At 38.3% G+C, this 20853-nt stretch overlaps 1 protein-coding gene across 1 annotated transcript in view; it reads left to right on the top strand.

Moving 5' to 3' along the window:
- The window catches only part of MFSD14A (major facilitator superfamily domain containing 14A), a 36129-nt gene that overhangs the window by 8386 nt on the left and 6890 nt on the right, over positions 1 to 20853 (top strand). Inside the window, exons 2-9 of the mRNA XM_007528585.2 lie at positions 2851 to 2946; positions 6778 to 6840; positions 8194 to 8321; positions 11082 to 11196; positions 13175 to 13393; positions 13658 to 13771; positions 15000 to 15071; positions 19634 to 19746. Coding sequence (XP_007528647.1) covers positions 2851 to 2946; positions 6778 to 6840; positions 8194 to 8321; positions 11082 to 11196; positions 13175 to 13393; positions 13658 to 13771; positions 15000 to 15071; positions 19634 to 19746 — 920 coding nt within the window. The remainder of the gene's footprint in view (positions 1 to 2850; positions 2947 to 6777; positions 6841 to 8193; positions 8322 to 11081; positions 11197 to 13174; positions 13394 to 13657; positions 13772 to 14999; positions 15072 to 19633; positions 19747 to 20853) is intronic.

Genomic DNA, 20853 nt, shown 5'->3' on the forward strand with positions numbered 1-20853 from the left:
CATGTTTTGTAGAGTTTTGAGCATGAATGGGTGTTGGATTTTGTCAAAGGCTTTCTCTGCATCTATTGAGATAATCATGTGGTTTTTGGCTTTGCTTTTATTGATGTGGTGAATGGCATTGATTGACTTACGGATGTTGAACCAGTCTTGCATTCCTGGGATGAATCCCACTTGGTCGTGATGAACAATCTTTTTGATGTGTTGCTGTATCCGGTTGGCCAAGATCTTGTTTAATATTTTGGCATCTATGTTCATCAGAGATATTGGTCTGTAGTTTTCCTTTTTTGTTTTGTCCCTATCAGCTTTTGGTATCAGGGTGATGTTGGCTTCATAGAAGGTGGAAGGGAGTATTCCTGTTTCTTCAATCTTATGGAAAAGCTTAAGAAGTATGGGTATTAACTGTTTCCTGAAAGTTTTGTACAATTCATTTGTGAAGCCATGTGGTCCAGGACTTTTGTTGTTGAGGAGGTTCTTAATAACGGTTTCAATTTGTCTGTGATTGGTTCATTTAGATTTTGTAGCTCTTCTTGGTTCAGTCAAACCGGGATTCTTAAGCTGGTCTTTTCGCTTCCCCCCATGTGTGCTTAACCCACTGTGCTACCACCCAGCCCCCTTAGAAGTCATTCTTAACTTTCCTACTCCACATTTTCAGATACTAGATATCTCCACTTTTTTCCCTCCGAACATACTTGTCGCTCTTCTATTCTTTTCTTGTTTTGACTCCTTTTGCCTGCAGTCTGCTCCTCAGTTTAAAGGAAATCACCATGAAGAATTGGAACATGGTGGGCGGTCGGGGCTGAGGGAGGCCGTGTCACGCCTGGTTAAGTGCACACTTTTACAGTGCTCAAGGACTCACCTGCAGGAGGAAAGTTTCATGAGAGATGAAGCAGGGCTGCAGATGTCTCTCTCTTTCCCTCTCTATCGCCCTCTCCCCTCTCAATTTCTGTCTCTATCCAGAAAATACAATAAATAAATATTTATAAAAAAAGAATTAGAACATGGGTTGGGGTAGATAGCATTATACAAAGAGACTCATGCCGGAGGCACCAAAAATCACAGTTTCAAATCCCATAAGCGAGAGAGCTGAGTAGTGCTATGGTCAAAACAAACAAACAAACAAAAAAAATTGGAGCGTGCCATTCTCATGCTTGATATCCTGAGTTAATGATTTTTAAGATCTCTAAAGATGAGAAACTACTGAAAGGTGCTTGGAGGCTACTACTTTACCTTTTTTTCTCTAAATCCTGATTAGAACTTTATTCTTAGTGTCTGAGCTATCTAGAACCTTTTTTTGCTTCATTCTGGTTTTCTGAGTTATGGTTGTCCACACTACCACCTTTTCTTGCAAAGTTCTTGTCTTGATTCCTAACTGGTATATATTTGTTTTGCTGTGTTTCCATATGAATAGTTAATTACAATGAGATTTCTTCCTTGATGACTGAACTCCTTGAGATATCTGTCTAAAAAGATTTGTCACCCCAACATCTCTGTTACTTTGTAGGTACTCTATAAATGCTTGTTGAATAAATGAGATCTTGTACAAGTTCTACCTCACCTATGGTCCTTAAATTTTCTTGCCATTCCCCCACCCTTCCAAACTCCCCTCTGTTGCCTCAAGTTCCTCAATTGTCAGTTCTCCTGTGAAATTTTTAAAACATTGAATATACTGTAAAGTCACATTGTCATCTAGTGACTAAAATCCTTTCTGTTGTACAAACTTATTAGTGGAAATTGAGCTAACATCATAGGTCTTCTACTTTGCCATCAATTTAGTATTGCCCATAGAAATAACCAAATTCAGGGCCAGGTGGTGGCTCACCTTTTTAAGTACTCACATTACAGTGCTCAAGGACCCAGATTCAAGCCCCTGGTCCCCACTTCAGGGGGAAAGCTTCGCTAGTAGTAAACCAGGTCTGCAGGTGTCTGTCTGTCTCTCTGCCCCTCCCCTCAATTTCTGTCTATTCAATAATAAATAAAAATATTTTTTAAAAAATAATCATATTCAACTGCTAAGTAATTTTATTTATTTGAACCTGAGTCCTTGGAGCCTCAGGTATGAGTAACTGCAGTGCTATCTCCCCAGGTGCGTTTGAACCAATTCTTAAGAAATTTCAAACAACAATATAAAATTAATTTTGTACTTTCTTATGTTTCAAATCCCACATTTCCTGCATTTTACTCAGACATCAATTCTGATTTTGAGTCATATTAGTATCTTTGATTCTTATCACATGCTTTGTGTTTTGGGGGTTGGTGCACAAGCCTCCTAGCTTAACTTTTCTGAGTTTTGCCCCCTTTTAATCCATCTGCTACATGTTTACCAGAATGATACAAAACTTTCATCTGATCATGTGAGTCTTAACATCCTTTAATGGCTTCCTATTGCTTTTAGAGGTACATATATAGAGTATAATGTATATGTAAAAGAATTTAGTTGTATGTCCCTCTAGCTTATCTCTCATCACTGCGATAGTCCAACCCACACTTAAGCCGTATTTTAATGCCTCCTGCTCTCAAGCCTTACAGCTGATTAGCCAGTGCTGCCTTTACCTCTGCTTTGCTCCTTACCATCTTCCCCATTTACTCGCCCAACTCCTTTACATTCTTGTCAGTCTTTCTCCTTCCTGGATGTTGCAATCCTTCATGCCCATCCTGAACTCTGTGTTTCAGTGACACATTTTATTTATGTAGCATGTTTGTTTCCTTGTCTGTCCTTGAGATAGTGAGTATGTAAATGTTAGTGCTCAAAAAAAAAGTTTTTAATAAATGTTTACTGGTGATTGTCATTATTAGTAATTCTGGAATGCACTGTTAACTACTTTTTAATGTCTTTTTTTTTTTTCTTAATAGCCTCAAGGAATCGGTTCACCTAGTGTTTATCATGCGGTTATCGTTATCTTTTTGGAATTTTTTGCTTGGGGATTATTAACAGCACCCACCTTGGTGGTAAGTAATCTTTCAACTTACTTATCTGACTTTAAAATCTTTTTTTTTTTTCTTTCAGGGATTCCCCATTTTCCTTTCCTAGGTTAAAATATCCATGAATGCTGTCAGCCTTTCAATACTGTATTTTATATCCACTTAATACCATGTTCTCCTATTTTAGTTGTGCTGTCCAACTTTCATTTCTGCCTTATTTGCGGAGTGGAGGACTTGGACAGGTGTGATTCTTCTAGGAAGGACTTAGTAACCGCTTTACTTGAGTAGAATGAAAAAGATTATTCATTGAGAAGCTTAGGGAAGATGATGCCTGTGATTTCTATCAGTCAGAATTTTTATTTTGAGATTCATTGATGTCATTCTTTTCATTTAGGCCAAGGCTATAGACGAAACCATCTAGAAAAGTGATTCTTTCTGTAGACTTAAGGTGATTTTACTGAAATATTTCCAGGTTTGGGTGGGAGTAGATAGCATAATGGTTATGCAAAGAGCCTCACGTCTGAGGCTCCAAAGTTTCAGGTTCAGTTTCCTCACATCATCATAAGTCAGAGGAGAACAGTACTCTGGTAAAGTGTGTGTGTGTGTGTGTGTGTGTGTGTGTGTGTGTGTGTGTGTGTGTGTGTGTGTGTGTGTGTGTGTATTTGTGTGTGTATGTATTTCTAGGTTTGAAACCTTAGGAAAAAACCTACAGGCCTTAACAAAAGAACTCGGGTGATAAGACTAGTTTTTGCCTTTCAGTGTCTATGATTGGAATGAAATGAAGGAAAGAACAGTTAGAATGTTTATTTTGAAAGATATAATTAAGGTAAATGTACAGCTTACCAAGTCCTAGAACAGAATAAAGAGACAGATAATATTTCATGAACTTGTTCATTGTTAAACAAAGCATTTTTGGGGGGAGAAAAAACAATTGTTTATAAATAAATTCAGTCTTCTAAATTGATTGAATCAGTCCAAGAAATTTACATTTGGGAGTGGGGGGGGGGCACAGTGGTGCACTCGATTGAGAGCACACATTACCATGCACAAAGACCTTGGTTCAAAACTCCAACTTCTACCCGCAGGGTGGAAAGCGTCAAGAGTGATGAAGCAGTGCTGTAGCTCTGTCTCCATCTTCCATCTTAATTTCTCTCTGTCCTATCAAATAAATTTTAAACACAGAAAAGATGCCTGCTGGTGAAAGTGGATTCATCATGTAGGCACTGAATACCAGTGAGGAAGGGGGAGGGAGGTGAAAGAAGAAAGATAAGTAAATTTATCTTCCATATTTCTTGTCATATTTGTTGTATGACTATATAATCATTTTTTTCAAAACATATGGATAAGTAAGACATATCTTGAACATTAAGCTCATATTCATCAGTGCTTCTAAAATGAACTTCAGACAAATCTTTTTGCAATAAATCTTGTACTACAAGTCAGAATAAAATAGTTCAGTGAATAATAAGTTGCTTTACGTACAATTGTAGGAATGACTTGAGTACATTTTGACTTAAATTCTTTCCTTATTAAGAGAGTTTGTTTACCTGTAGTGAATTATCAATTTTGTATAAATAGACTTTCAAAATAATGAAAATGTGAACCTTTAGAACATGGTATTTTTTTTCTTGTTGTCACTGGGGCTTCACCCTCCAGGCTGACTTTCACATACAAAGAGAGACAGAGATAGAGAGACAGAGACTCATAGCACCAGATCTATTTTACTGCCTTGGGGCCTGGCTCATACCTGGGTCCTGTGTGTGACAAAGCAGGCACACTATCCAAGTAAGCTATTTGGCTGGCCCTTATTGCCTTTTATTTGTTTCTCAATAATTGTTGATGGGAAACTTTCAAAATTTATACGTTTCCTGCCTTCACAATCCAAATACACAGATTTGGAACTTTATGAGATGTGATGCAAGTTCATTATGACATGTGTAGCTTCATTGTATTCCATAACCTGATGTCAAAGGCTACTGAGGTGATATGACAACTGTGGGTCTCACAACTATTCCTAATGTTCCAGTGTATTATTTATAATCTTATCAGTTTAAAAGAATATTTATTTATGAATAACACAAGAAAGAGAGGAGGTAGAGAGCCAGAGCATCACGCTGGTGGTACATGTGAGGTCAGGAAATGAGCTTGGGACCCTATGCTTTTAAGTCTTGTATTACCAAGACTTACTAACAGTTAATTATTCCTCAAGCTAAGCACTATAGAAGTAAAAGAGATCATTCTAATTCTTCTAAAGCCCCCCCCCCATAGTATGCCAGAAGTTATATTAAATAGTTTCTCTTCCCAAAGAGATTTCCCCAACTTTCTCCATCTTATGGTGTTTCTGGGTCTGTTTTTCTTGAATGATGCTATGGCATAATAGAAACATTTGCTTTTAAGTCAAAATTGAACTCTGTTGCCTTGGATATAATATGGTAATATTATTTAATGTTTGAGCTAAATTAGGGTGTACATATAAAACTTCTATATGTAGCCTTTTGGGAAATGGTAGCTAGGGGACAGGGACAGACCCAGGTTCAAGCCCTTGGTCCCCACCTGCAGGGGGGAACTTCATAAGAAGTAAACTCTTGCAGATCTCTCTCTCTCTCTCTCTCATTACCCCTCCCTATCTTTCCCCCTCTCTCTCAATTTCTCTCTCTCAATCCAAAATAAATACAATTAAAAAAAAAAAAATCCTTCCCAGTCTCTTGTTTTAGGTAATATGTAACTACCTGTAATGGCCTTATTAGTCAGTTATATATGAGAAGGATAGCATAGTGATTAACATTGTGGACTTTCATAGCTGGGGAGAAAGCTCATTGGTACAGCATGCACGCCTAAGGTTCTGAGTTCAGTTCCCAGTAACACATGTACAGGATTGGTGTTCTGCTCTCTATTTCTTTCATGAGGAAATCTCTCTGCCTCACGTGAAATAAAATACAACATAAATAGTTCACAGTCTGATACAGGAGCGCAAGGCTTGTGAGACACCTTCTTGGAACCCCAGCCCACATATGCCAGAGGGATGCTCTGTTTTTTCTCTATCACTAGGAAAGTTAAATGTTAAAATAATACATATCCTATGGAAAATGAACATTTTTTATTTAGAAAATCTCACAGCAGTCCAATATATTAGTAAGACAAAAAAAATGCAGCTTTACTTTTTTAACGCTAAGGGAAAATTACAGAATTATAAACACAAATCGTGTTTACAGCCTACATCAAATTGCTTATAAGGCTCAGTGTAATAGAAGACAGAGAATTAAGACAAAGAGTATTTAGTAGTGAAAGGTTCATAGCTTCAAGTTAAATATTTATCAGTTGTTTTTACTCCAGATGGAACTTTTCATGCAATAGATCTGATCTGCACTTTTCCTAAAATGTAAAATAACAATATACACCCTGGTTTCACGTAAGTACTTTAGGCACAGCTGAGTGCACAGCTGTGGAAATCTACGTCTCAGATATCAAGAATTCCTGATACAATAAAATGGTGCAAACTTAACAAAAAAGAAAAAAGAAATCTTTGAAATGAAGTAAATAATGAATTCTCAAGCTTAACTTCCTGTGTTTTAGTTTTGCCAATTACTAATAATGCAATCTTGAACAAAACATTTGGCCTCTATGTGTGTCAGTATCTTAACAAGGCTATTATGAGGAATTGAAGGAAATAATGTATGTAAGATGCCCAACTTAGTGGTTTTTGACATACTAAGTATCATACAAATGTTTGGTATTATTAATATTTACTTATATATACCATATAAAATTGGAATAAAATTAGATTGTACTGTGAAAGCATGTTTTAAAATGGAAATTACTTAATTAACAATAGTAATAATTTTTGTTTTTATTCTCTAGGTACTACATGAAACCTTCCCTAAACATACGTTTCTGATGAATGGCCTAATTCAAGGAGTAAAGGTAAGATCAGTCACACATACGCATACCCATATACTTTCGTGCCTATAATTCTGCTCGTATATTAAATTAGTTAATTGACTAATTAAGTATTAGTTTTTACAGTGGGAGCATATCTGGTTGACAAGATAGTTTGCTTGGATAGTGTGCTTATTATGTCATGCATGTGACCCAGGTTCGAGTCCAGCCCCCATTGCACTGCAGGAAACTTTGCTGCTGTGGTATTTTTCCCTTTCTCCCTTTGTCCCTTTGTCTGTTTCTATCTGAAAAAGGTTGGCCAGAGCAGTGAAACCCTAGTGATAACATCAGCAGCAGCAACAACAACTATATATATGCTTCAGGATTTCTTAATCCTTTTTAAACTAACTGGGTTGTAATTATGCCTTGACTCAAGTAGAGCTTAGTTTGTATGTGATAAACCATGCCTTAAGAGATTTCTGAATGCTTTGTAAACTAACAAATGGAGATTAAGGAGAAAGAACTTTGGGCTTGGGAAACAGCATAATAGTTATGCAAACAGACTCCTATTCCTGAGGAACTTGAAGTCAAGTTCCCAGATTCAGTCCCCCACACCACCATAAAATAAAATAGATAAGAAAGAACTTTTAAACAATGCATGAATATAAAATAATACCAATATAGAAAATTTTAATTAACCTACATAATCTTTTTTTTTTTCTTTTTACCAGAGCACTGGTCAGCTCTGGTTTATGGTGGTGCGGGGGATTGAGCCTGGGACTTCAGAGCCTCAGACTTGGCAGTTTGTTTGCATAACCATTATGCTATCTACCCCTGCCTTTATCCTTCATACTCTTGTTGTTTAATTTGTTCAGATTTTCTAAGCAGGTAATCAGCAGTATCCTCTTTCAAGAATTACTAACATGGAGTTATTGTGGTTAAGAGTTTATTAGAGCATGTTATGTTATATGTAATCAGAGCCCTAGGCAATCTTAGAAAAACTTTGTCTTTAGTTTCCAAAGTTTGGTAATATTGAGCTGGAGGGAAGAGAGCTCTCTGGGTAGGACATGTCCTCTGCCATGTGCATGACCCAAATTTGTGCCCTTAAATCACATGGTCCGTTGGCCAGTCATGAATGAGTGAGTGAGTGAGTGAGTGAGTGAGTGAGTGAGTGAGTGAGTGAGTGAGTTGAGTGAGTGAGTGAGTGAGTGAAATGTGGACCCGGGAGTGATGAAATCATGTATTTGTGAGGCCCTGGCTCTGTTTAATTAGTTATTAATTGATGATTTCTTCACTTTAGAAGTAAGATTGCTTGAAATCCTTCTATGATAATACAATTCTTTTCATTTGCTCATTGAGGCAACATGTACAGTATCCTTTTTTTATTTTCTCTCTTAGGGTCTGTTGTCATTCCTCAGTGCCCCTCTTATTGGTGCTCTTTCTGATGTTTGGGGCCGAAAGTCCTTCTTGCTGCTAACAGTATTTTTTACATGTGCCCCAATTCCTTTAATGAAGATCAGCCCATGGTATGTGCATATTCACCGGATGACTGATGAATATTATTTTCTGTTAATTTCTAGTTATTCCCTTATTTCACTATTTTTCTATCCTTTCTGTGTAGGATTTAATGTTTTTTCTTCTGGTACATTTATTCTTTAACATAGAGAACTGGACCCATAAAAATAGACTAGTTAGCCAGTGATGGCTCATTCAATTTCTCTCTGTCTCTGTCCAGAAATTATATATGGAATTAAATATTTAAAAATATGCTAGCTAAGTAATAGTTCATAAAGACTTTAGGAACTGGGTGGTATTTACAAGAAGCTATAAACTACTGGCTTGTCTGCTTTGAGATTTCACAATCCAAATTCCATAGCAGTTATCTTAGTTTCTGAGAGAGGCTGCTAATTTTTTCTTTCCTTTTTTTTTTTTCTTCTTTTCTTTTCTTTCCTTTTCTTTTCTTTCACTTTCTTTATTGGGGGGTTAATGGTTTAACAGTAAAATACAATAGTTTGTACATGCGTAACATTTCCCAGTTTTCACATAACAATAGAACCCCCATTAGGTCCTCCTCTGCCATCATGTTCCAGGACCTGAACTCTCCAACCTCCACCCCCACCCCAGAGTCTTTTACTTTGGTGCGGTACACCAATTCCAGTCCAAGCTCTTAGTGTTTTCCCTTCTGATCTTGTTTTTCAACTTCTGCCTATGAGTGAGATCATCCCATATTCATCCTTCTGTTTCTGACTTATCTCACTTAAATTTTTTAAGTAGAATGCTAAAAACACAGTTAATTTCTTATCTATTTTAATCATAATAGGTTCTTTGCATATTAAACCCAAATGATAGTTGCTTAAAGTAAAAAAAAAAGAAAGAAAAGAAACAAAAAACACACAACGCAGGGATTCTGGGGGAGAGACTTGTCTTTCTCTTCATGTAAAAGAAGCCTGGGGGGGGGGGACAGCATAATGGTTATGCAAACAGACTCTCATGCCTGAGGCTCCTAAATCCCAGGTTCAGTCATCCCCCCCCCACCCCCCACACACACACAACACCATAAACCAGAGCTGAGCAGTGCTCTGGTGTTTCTCTCTCTTTGTATCTCTCTACATCTCTCTCAAAAAAATTAAATTAAATTAAATTTTTAAAAAAAGAAGAAGAAGCCTGGAGCAGAGCACTCCCTAAGTGGTAGAGCAGTTCCAGGACACCAGACTTTTCTGTCTTCTTGCTCTGCCATCACCTCAGTGCCTGAGATGGCTGCTTGGGCACCATCTCATGTTACACATCAGACACCAAGATGGAAGGTGTGGCAAGGGAGAGTATGCCAGCTTTCTTTAAAGAAAAATATAGAATGGCCACCCTGCGTAATACCAGGTTTTCACATGGGTGTGAGTGAAGGTCAGGGCAGTCGACAGTAAGAAACTGATTCTCCTAAGGTAATAGAGCTCAATTTACTTGGAGGTTTTAGTAAGACTCTAATATTCTATTCCACTGAGAAGTAATGTTAGTTGATTATAAAATTGTAGGTGGGTTATATTTCCATGCTGGTGCCCAGAAAGACCAAGGCTACGTGTGGCTTAGGTTCTTCCTGTCATAGACTAGATATAACTCTGAACACCAACAAATATAAGAAATGAACAAAAAAGTCTGCTGTGGGAAGAATGTTTTTAAAAATTTAGTCAAGAATCAAGCCCTGCTGAGGTTTATTTTGAAATTTCATTAAGATTGTACAGGGCTATTGCTGGGATTTTGGTGTCTGCATGACAAACCCACCACTCCCAACAGCTTTTTTTTTTTTTTTAATTAGATAAGACCGAGAAATTGAGGGGAGCAGAGGGGAAGACAGGAAGGAGAGAGAAACACTGCTTTACCAGTTGTGAAGCTTCCCCCATGCAGGTAGAGACTGGAACCTCAAACCTGGGCCCTTGGCCTGATTACACTTGATTTTAAAAACTAAATATCAGCATTATAATAAAAACTTATTCGTACCCAGATATTTTGAGATCATGTATATAAAAGTACAGATATAAAAATATTTCTCCAATCTTTCAGTAACTGTTCTCAGTTATTTATGAACACTGCTGTACAGGTTTCTTCTGTATAAAGACTGGGTTTTTTGTTTTTTGTTTTATCCAACATTTGAAGAGCTAAATATTACTTACAGGGGGAAAAAAAAGTCCAACTTTCTATATATAGGCTTGAAACAAATAGGTTATTCATCAGTTTCATTTACTGAATTTTGTTTTTTGTATAGGACTGTGGTAGGAAATAGCAATGGCTGAATTATAATTTAGTTTGTTTTTATATTTAGTAGAATTAAAGCCATCTGACAGTTCAGTAGTTGGATGGCAGATCTAAATATAGGGTTGGGGAGATAGCATACTGGTTATGGAAAAGACTTTCATGCCTAAGGCTCTGAGGTCCCAAATTCAATCCCTAATACCACCATAAGCCAGACCAGAGTAGTACTTTTGTGTCTATCTCTCCCTACCTCTCTCTCTCTCTACTACCCCTCCATGTATATTTTTCTTTGTATCTCATTAAAATAAATAATTTTTAAAAGAGCTGGATATGTTCTTAAGTTTTAAATGTTCCTGAATATTAGCTGAGTGGCTATCAAGGTGCTACTTATAGCTATAATTTATGATTTATAGAATTAATCCATAGACTGTCTAGCTAAACTGTTGACTGAAAATAGCTATTTAATTTAATGATAGAAATGAAAGTTAAGGTACTTGTCATTGTCACAACTATTTATTTTTTTATCAATTGTCTTTCAATTCTAGGTGGTACTTTGCTGTCATATCTGTTTCTGGAGTTTTTGCAGTGACTTTCTCCGTGGTATTTGCATATGTAGCAGATATAACCCAAGAACATGAAAGAAGTATGGCTTACGGACTGGTATGTGTATTTATTTTGTACCTTTGTGTTGAATACACTTGTTTTTAAAATGATCTCATTATGGAGAAACAAAAGCTTTTGTACCACAAGTATATATATAACATATTTCATAATAATAAATTGCAGTAAACATTTTCTCAGTACAAAGCAAGATGAGTTTTGAGACTTTGTTTATTGTTTGTCACATATCTGATTTTAAATTAAAGCAGACTTTTTTTTCTCCTTTTGTTGCCCTTGTTTTTTTTATTGTTGTAGTTACTATTGTTATTGTTACTGATATCGTCATTGTTGGATAGGACAGAGATAAATGGAGAGAGGAGGGAAAGACAGAGGGGGAGAGAAAGAGATACCTGCAGATCTGCTTCACTGCCTGTGCCAGTCCTCACACTTTGAGCCACCTGTGCTTAACCCACTGCGCTACCACCCGACTCCCTATTTTTTTACCTTGAAGAAGTCCAACAGAAATTCATAATAAAGGGTGTGCATGTGTGTCTGGGACGTCACACACGCACAGCCCCACCACTCCTGACTGACTTCCCCAGATAGAGTGTAATAGAATGAGAGAGTGGCTCCACAGCAGTGAAGTTCCCTCCGGTGCTATAGTGCACTCATGTGCCAGAGACTTGAACTTGGGCTGCACACGTGGCAAGGCAAGTGCCCTACCAGGTCATCTGTCTACTGAGACCTCTGCATCTTGTTTGTTTAATGGGGAGCAAATAACCAGAGAGTCTTTTTGGCAAGTGTAGCGCTAGAGATTGAACTTGGGACCTCATTCATGTAGTTCTGCACTTTACTACTGCACCATCTGCCCTGTTCTTTCTTTCTCCTGTGCAGTTTAAATCCTATATCCTCAAGTGAAAAATGACACCGAAACTGAATAAAGCTCAAGTAAAGGAGCAGCAGCAGTCCTTGTACTTCTGTAATCACTACTTTATTTATTGTTATTTTTAATGACACTGATTTCTTATTATCTGTCATGTGTAATCTGCTGCCACATCCATTACTAATATGCAGGCCATCTTGTCCAGTGAGCCAGATGAGGTGACACACATGGGTTTTGTCATCTTCTTTATTAGACTTGAATGAGTTTCCTTAGAGATTTAAAGAGACCTTGTTAGAAATGTGCTTAAAGCACATCTCATTCTTCTTAACCCAACCACCTGAAAGATCACCACATTCAGTTTTTACCATGGATTACTTAGCACTACTGCTAATGAGAACAGACACCTCAAAACATCTTTTCAGCTTTATTTTAGCCAGCTCTGAATGCATATTCAAGTAGATATTTAATTTCAATGCTGGGGGTGGGTAATCACCATGAGACGAGATTTCCTCGGGGCTATCTGGAGATGTCCTAAAATCTAGCATTACACAAGTCAGAGAAGGCCATTTGGACAGTACTCCAGATGCCTCAATGAAAACATTTTTTTTCTTTACTTATTTGTAAACATTTTTCCTGTGGCTTAGTGGGATTTATTAATCAAAGGGCTCCAAGGCTTAAAAGAAAATTTGAAGCTACCATCTTAGAAACTGGTACATATTTTTCAGTTAAGATTCTAATTTTCTCTTCCTACAAAAGACCAGTGTGTAAGAAAAATGGCACAGATAGCTGGAGAGAATGAGAGGGTGCAGTAGAGGACTGACATTAAAGAGAACTCAGTGGTATTGAAATGCAGCTGTCAAGGGGCCAGGTAATGGCATACCTAGTTAAGCACATGTTACTGTGTGCAAGGAGCTGGGTTTAAACCCCTAGAACCCACTTGCATGGGGGGAAGCTTTTAAGAGTGATAAAGCGGTACTAAAAATAACTCTCTTTGTCTCTGTCTCCCCACTTTCCTCTTGAGTTGTCTGTGTTTCTATCCAATAAAATAGAAATAATTTCTTTTAAGTCACTATCCCTTTAAAAAAAAGAAAGAAAAGTGTCAAAGTATCCTAATTGATCAATTGATCACTTTCCCTTCATTGTGATTTGTTGCAGGTTTCAGCAACATTTGCTGCAAGTTTGGTGACCAGCCCTGCGATTGGGGCTTACCTGGGACGAGTGTATGGGGACAGCTTAGTGGTCGTCCTGGCGACAGCAATAGCTTTATTAGATATTTGTTTTATCCTTGTTGCTGTGCCAGAGTCATTGCCTGAGAAGATGCGACCAGCATCATGGGGAGCACCCATTTCCTGGGAACAGGCTGACCCTTTTGCAGTAAGTTGATATTCTTTTTGGCAAAAACCGAATGTGTGAGTCAGTACAGCGTTAATATTTTGTTGTGGGTGTCTCTTTGCAGAAAACATCTTGGAGTTCTTTTTTGTTATTTGTTTGTCCTTGAAATACAGAATAACGGAGAGTGTCAAATAAACTTTAAAAAGATAAATATTATGTACATTGCCAGAATATATCACTGCTTAGTTTTAAACATAGTGAAGTATTTTGATGTAAAACTTATATCTTTTGTTGTTGTTTTTCTAGTCTTTGAAAAAGGTGGGCCAAGATTCCATAGTGCTGCTAATCTGCATCACGGTGTTTCTCTCCTACCTACCGGAGGCAGGCCAATACTCCAGCTTTTTTTTATACCTCAGACAGGTAAAGTTCTAGTCTGCCAAGCGTGGGATTTTCTTTCATTTGTTCAGTAATAACAAAATAACATAATATTCAGTAATAACATAATAACAAAATCACTGTGACCTGGATAGTTGCTGCAGTGAATAAAGTGTTGGACTTCAAGCATGAGGTCCTGAATTTGATCCCTCCCCCCACTAATGAATAAATCTTGAAAATAGTTTATTTTTGTTTATTTATTATTGGATAGAGACAGAAATTGAGAGGGGGGATAGATAAGGAGAGAGAGACACCTGCAGCCCTGCTTCACCACTCATGAAGCTTCCCCCCCCCGCAGGTGGGATTGAAAATTATTTAACGTTGAAGGAGTTATAATAAATAGCAGACTCTTAGAAATGACTACTATTTTATGAATAATAGTTGACTGGAATTATCTTCCTATTTAGTGTAGCTGATATTTCTTGTGCATTTCTATAAAGAGTTGGTTTAAACAAAGTTAATCCCCCGCATATGTAGTTTGAACTTCTTTGTTGGTTGTGAAAGTGATGAGATGCTTTAATCCATTCACCTGATCAACACAGTCTCTTTGACTTAAGGAACATATTAGTAAATCGGGTCAAAATTAGAGCCTTGGGAGTCGGGAGGTAGTGCAGTGGGTTAAGTGCATGTGGCACAGAGTGCAAGGACCAACTTAAAGATCCCAGTTCAAGCCCCCGGCTCAAAGCCTACAGGGGAATTCTTTCACAGGCAGCGAAGCAGGTCTGCAGGTGTCTGTCTTTCTCTCCCCCTCTCTGTCTTCCCTTCCTCTCTCCCATTTCTCTCTGTCCTATCCAACAACAACAACAATAGTAATAACTACAATAAAAACAACAAGGGCAACAAAAGGAAATAAATAAATAAATATATTTTTTTAATGAGAGCCTTGGTTTTTTTCTACTTGATATTAATCTTACTAGGTAGAGATACAGCTTTTATCCATACTTGTGAAAAGCATAAAATGGCATAGTATGTAAATATATTATAAGTGCTTGATAACAGATTCCAATTTGGTATCTGTAAAATAAGGGACTTAGATGTACTTAACCTAAATTTAGTGTTACTTTTAACATATCACTCATTATAAATTTCTTTGTGAAAGCCAAACTTCCTCTGAAGAATTCTGGGCCCCAAAATGCTAATGTACAAGTAATTGTATTAGTGTATTGTTGCACCTTTTAATTTATTAATGTAAGTTTTTCTGAAATTCCTATAGATAATGAAATTTTCACCAGAAAGTGTTGCAGCATTTATAGCAGTCCTTGGCATTCTTTCCATTATTGCACAGGTAAGTTAGAGCTAGAGGCTTGACCCTGGCTGAGTAGTAGTATTGAGGTGGAGTACCATTGTCAGATACCTAAGGTTTGTAAAAAGCATTTATTGGTGTTATCTTGTATTCTTTTTTTTGTGCAGTAGTCTGTTGAGAATGACTTAATCTGTCATTGGCCTTTCAGTCACTGGAACGTCAGTGTCTTTCTCCTTTCCAGCAGCATAGAAATGCTTGTAGCTCTCTGTTTATGTCTGTTTAGTTGCTTGTCATTATGTTTGCACCTGCTATGATTTCTGCCTCCTCATATTCCACCCTAAGTATCCCCCTCTAAGTGGTAATACTGACTAGTGTATTGCACCAAAGCAAAGGACATGAGTGAGAAGCAAAGGGCATGAGTGAGAAGGGTGGGGTGGAGATGCTCTGGGCTCCTGCCATATATGGTGGTCGAAAGGGCCTGCATTGGGTAAGAAAGTATCTTACAAACAAAAAGTATTGTTGTCCAGTATGTGTCAAGAACTGTACCATAACTCCTCCCAGTAAAGTGAGGAAAAATTACAGTATTGACTTCAGTATATTATCACTATCATTGTACAGAATAGCACCGTGTTTGTGTTATAGGTGGGGGGGTGGTTTTTTTTTTTTTTTTCTCTTTATTTTTTGCTTCAGTAGAGATGTGAGGGTTCGGGGTACAGCATAACGTTTATGCAAAAGACTCTCTAGCCTAAGACTGTGAGGTCCCAGTGCCCAGACCACCATAAACTGAACTGTCCAGTGCTCTGGAGTCTTAGCCTCTCTCTCCCTGACTTTAAAAAAAGAGCTTTGAGTAGTCCATTACTAACACTGTTGTGCCACTGTTGTGTTGTATCCCAACAGGTGGTAAATTAGAGGTCAGTGGAGTTTTCACATAGTATTTTAAAGCTTTAAAAATTAGTAGTGACAGAAGCCAGGCCTTCAACCTTCTGCATCCCACAATGATCTTGGGTCCATACTCCCAGAGGGTTAAAGAGCAGGAAAGCTAACGGGAGGGATTGGTATACGGAGGTCTGGTGGTGGGAATTGTGCGAAGCTGTACCCCTCTTATCCTATGGTTTTGTCAATGTTTCCTTTTTATAAATAAAAAACTAAAAAAAAAAAAAGAAAAGAAAGAAAGAAAGAAAATTAGTAGTGACCATTTAAACACTGGGAGATGTTCTATGAAAAAAGGAATATAGAACTTCTCCCTGAAAGTTAGAGCTGGCGACACTGAATAGATCAACCCATCTCTCTCTGGGAGCCAAGAAGTTGCTGTCAGCACCCTTTGGGGTCTTTACCCTTTGATTTGCCACAGGCCCCACCATTTCCCTTTGTACTAAACAAATATTTAGGTGAGTTTGTGGTACAGTTCTGCACACTACTCAGCACCCTCATTTATTTCTCTATATGCTGCTACCCTAGTTTATTCCTTTAGGGTAATTCCTGAGCCCAGTTTTAAAACTTTTAATTTTATTGTTGGGTAGAGACAGAATTCAGGAGGAGGAGGGAGAGACACCTGCAGACCAGCTTCACCACTTGTGAAGCTTTTCCTCTGTAGGTGGGGACTGGGGGCTTGAACCATCGTAACATATGCACTCATCAAGGTGTGCCAACATCTGGCCCCCTGAGGTCATTTTTTCATTTTGTTGGCCATCTCTCACTCAACTTGGCCAGAACTAAAATGTGGACTCCCCTCCCATGGCAGCTCATCTCGTTCACTGCCATTATTATTTTCTTGGTTGCTAGAACTAGGAAACTCATTGTCACTTTAAACTTTGCTCTTTATCCACATTCAGTTCATCCAGCAGTGTCTCCTGTATCTCCAAGAAATAATCTGACTGGAAGCATTTCTCACCGTCTACCTTAAATAGCAGCCCAGTCTGGTTTGTGGTAGTTAGTCTTTCTCTTGTCCTTCTTCTTCCATTCTTGTCCTTCTGAGCTTCACTAATTGAAAGAGTAATTTTATAGTGGGAATTTAGTTGTAGTTCTCTTAAATTTAGACCGTTGATGTAGTCTCATTTTCCATGTTGTTGTATATGCAGCAGTAGAGATCTTTGCACTTACCGTCACTCCCAGTTGGGAGTGTTCATCTTCTCTGAGATAGACACATTAACTGTGGCTACCTCCTTCCTCTTCAGTTAACACCTCAGAAACCAGCACCTGTCACACAGCTCTTATTTTACTTTCTTCACAGCAGCTCCCACCGGTAGTTTCCTTGTTAGAAACCAATATGCTTATGTCTGGCTTCCTTCTGCTGGAGGTCATCTGTTTGCTGGACAGGCACTTTGATTTATTCATTGAACTATATAAGCTAGTGCCGTCAGGCCAGAAGATTTAGTAAAAATTTAGAAATTTAAAAAAGATTTAGCAGCTAGATTTAGTAAAAACTTGGTAAATATTTGGCTGGCTGACTAAAGTTATCTAGTTAACTGTTAATTATATCATCTTGGTTAACTCATTTAACCTGTGGGACTTAGTTATCTTGTCTTCAAATTAAGTTGTCCTGATTTCAAGAGCACTAAAATTTTTTCTTTAGACTCTGTATATAATTCAGAGTAATTTTAAGTGGGGCCGGGTGGTGGCACACCTAGTAGAGCACACGTTACAATGCACAAGGACCCGGGTTCCAACCCCCAGTCCCCAACTGCAGAGGGAAAGCTTTATGAGTGGTAAAGCAGTGTTGTAGGTCTGTCTCTCTCCCTTTCTACCATCCCCTCCCCTCTCGATTTCTGGCTGTCTCTATCCAATAAATAAAGACAATACCAAGAAATTCTTATGCAAAGAGATTCCCCTGCCTCGGATTCTGTAAAGTCCCAGGTTCAGTCCCCTACACCACCATAAGTCAGAGCTGAGCAATGCTCTGGTAAAAAAAAATAAATGAGTAAATAAAGAAAAGAAAACTGATAAATAAAATCACACATGTTCTCCATAAATACCTACTAAGAATTTATGCTAGGTTCTGGGGTATAAAAATAAAAGGAAAAAGGCCCCTGTCAGGGAGAAAACCAATGTCCCCAAGTAGTGTCATATATACAGGAAGTTTTTCTTTGCTAACTGCTTGCTCTGTTAAGTTCCCTTTTCAGCTGTGGTTTTGTTGTGATCATTTTAGAACTGATCTTTTTCTTTCTTTCTTTATTGCCACTAGGGTTATTGCTGGGTCCTGGTGCTAGCACTGCAAATCCATTGCTCCCAGGGGCCATTTTTAATTTTTTATTTTCTTTCCATCTTATTAGATAGGAGAGAGAGAGAGAGAGAGAAATTAAGAGGGGTGGAAGAGATAACTTCTTCAGTACCCATGAGCTTCCTCCCCTGCAGACAGGGAGTAGGGGCTCAAACCCAGGTCCCTGTCCATAGTGATATGTGCACTTAACTGGGTACACTACCACCTAGCCATCTAGAACTAATCTTATGCTCAACTGATTTAGCAGACTTAGTATCCATGGCTTCAGAAAAAAAGGTTAATTTAAGTGAAATATTCTGAGTAGTTATACTGTTCCAATTTTATTTGATGGAGAAATAAAACATTATGGGTTAATTTGGATGTAGAAAGGCATAAGGCTGGGGCCCAGGCAGTGGCACACTGGTTTAAGCACACATAGTACGAAGCTTAAGAATCCCGGTTTGAGCCCACAGCTCCCCACCTGTGGGGGTAGGGGAGGGGGTCGTTTTGCAAGCATTGAAGCAGGTCTGCAGGTTTCTATCCATGTCTCCCCCTCCTCTCTGTTTCTCTCTGTCCTATACAACAACAAAAATGGAAAAAGATGGCCACCTGGAGCAGTAGATTCATGGTGCTGACACTGAACCCCATGGATAACCTTGGAGGCAAAAAAAAAGGAAAAAGGACAAAGAAAAGCATAGGGCTTAGGAATTATGTACACGGCTTGCATGCCTGTGGCTTCAAAGGTCCGAGGATCAGCCCCTGACATGCATAGTGCTCTGGTCTCTTTATCATGAGAATGAATACATCTTTAAAATTTACATAATGGTTAGGTGAAATAGTTCAGTTGGATAGTGTGCTGGCAGGTTTGCTGTATGTGAGACCCACGTTTGAGCCCAGGCACATTACATTGGAGGAAGCATTAGTGTTGTAGTCTTGTTCTATTGCTTTCTCTGTCTCTAGCTAAACCAGCAAAAAAGGAAAGGGGGGGGGGGGGCAACAGCAGAATTCTCCAAATCATTAATGTTAGGGCACTCTGTCCTTACTGTTTTCAACTGCAATTTCAGTGGTGCTCAGTAGGTATATACTAAATAAAAAGTTTGCATATTTTCAGTTTTTTAAATTTTCCTGATTCTGGGTCTGTGATTCTGGTCCTGATTCTTTCATCTGCTTATATGTCGTGGAATGATGGTCTCTGGGTAGTTGTAGCTATTCAATAAAAAGCCAAATTGTATAAATGTGTAGAAGTTTTTCTGTAGTATTTATCAAAAGAAGTCATCATTTTCTCCCAGCCAAGTACTAACCAGGCCCAACCTTACTTAGCTTCCAGGATCAGACAAGATTCTTTTCTTTTCAGTTTAAAAGATTAATTCTGTTCTGGCAAACCATGTTAGTTTTTCTTTTCTTCCAGACGATAGTTTTGAGTTTGCTTATGAGATCAATTGGGAATAAAAATACCATTTTACTGGGCCTGGGATTCCAGATATTACAGCTGGCATGGTATGGATTCGGTTCAGAACCATGGTAAGTATAAATATTTTAATTTTCTTTTTTTTTCTTTTTACTTTTTCATAGATTTAGGTTACAATTGACAAAATTTTTGTATTTGTTTCTCATCTAAGGATTAGAGTAAGGTGGTCCGGGAGGTGGCACAGTGGATGAAGCGTTGAACTCTCAAGTGTGAGGTCCCGAGTTCAATCCCCGGCAGCACATGTACTAGAGTGATGTCTGGTTCTTTCTCTCTCTTCTCCTATCATTTCTCATGAATAAATAAAAATCTTAAAAAAAAAAAAAAAAAAAAGAACTAGATCAAGTCCATGTTTCCCCCTCAAAATGCACATAAGGGGACGGACTGGGTGGTGGCTCACTCTGTTGAGTGTACATTACCATGCATAAGGACCCGGGTTCAAGTTCCCACTTCACACCTGCTGGGGAGAAGCTTCACAGATGAAGCAGTGCTGGAGGTGTCTCTCTCTCCCTGTCTCCCCTATCCCTCTCAATTTCTGTCTTTGTTTCTTAAATTTCTGTCTTTATCCAATAAATAAAATCTTTAAAATATATTAGAAATCATATAATACAAATCTCTTGTATATTTGAATGCTCTAGAATGACTTGCACATAGAAAGATGGACATAAAAAAGGTGGGCAGAACTGACAGTTTGGATTCTGATGAATGAGCATTTGGCTAGTGAGGTTTTTTTTTATTATTATTTATTCCCTTTTGTTGCCTTTGCTGTTTTTTTTATTGTTGTAGTTATTATTGTTGTTGTTGTTGGATAGGACAGAGAGAAATGGAGAGAGGAGGGGAAGACAGAGAGGGGGAGAGAAAGACAGACACCTGCAGAACTGCCTCACCACTTGTGAAGTGACTCCCCTGCAGGTGGGGAGCCAGGGCTTGAACCTGGATCCTTATGTCGGTCCTTGAGCTTTGCGCCACCTGCGCTTAACCCGCTGCGCTACAGCCTGACTCCCGCTAGTGAGGTTTTAATCTAGATCTAATAGGGAAACATGTAGTTCCGTAGCCAACAAGGTTATCTGCCATTTCTGTTATTTTTTTTCTTTTTTATTTAAGAAAGGATTAATTAACAAAACCATAGGGTAGGAGGGGTACAACTCCACACAATTCTCACC

Source organism: Erinaceus europaeus, chromosome 11 (assembly GCF_950295315.1).
Source record: "Erinaceus europaeus chromosome 11, mEriEur2.1, whole genome shotgun sequence".
NCBI classification, from domain to species: Eukaryota; Metazoa; Chordata; class Mammalia; order Eulipotyphla; family Erinaceidae; genus Erinaceus; species Erinaceus europaeus.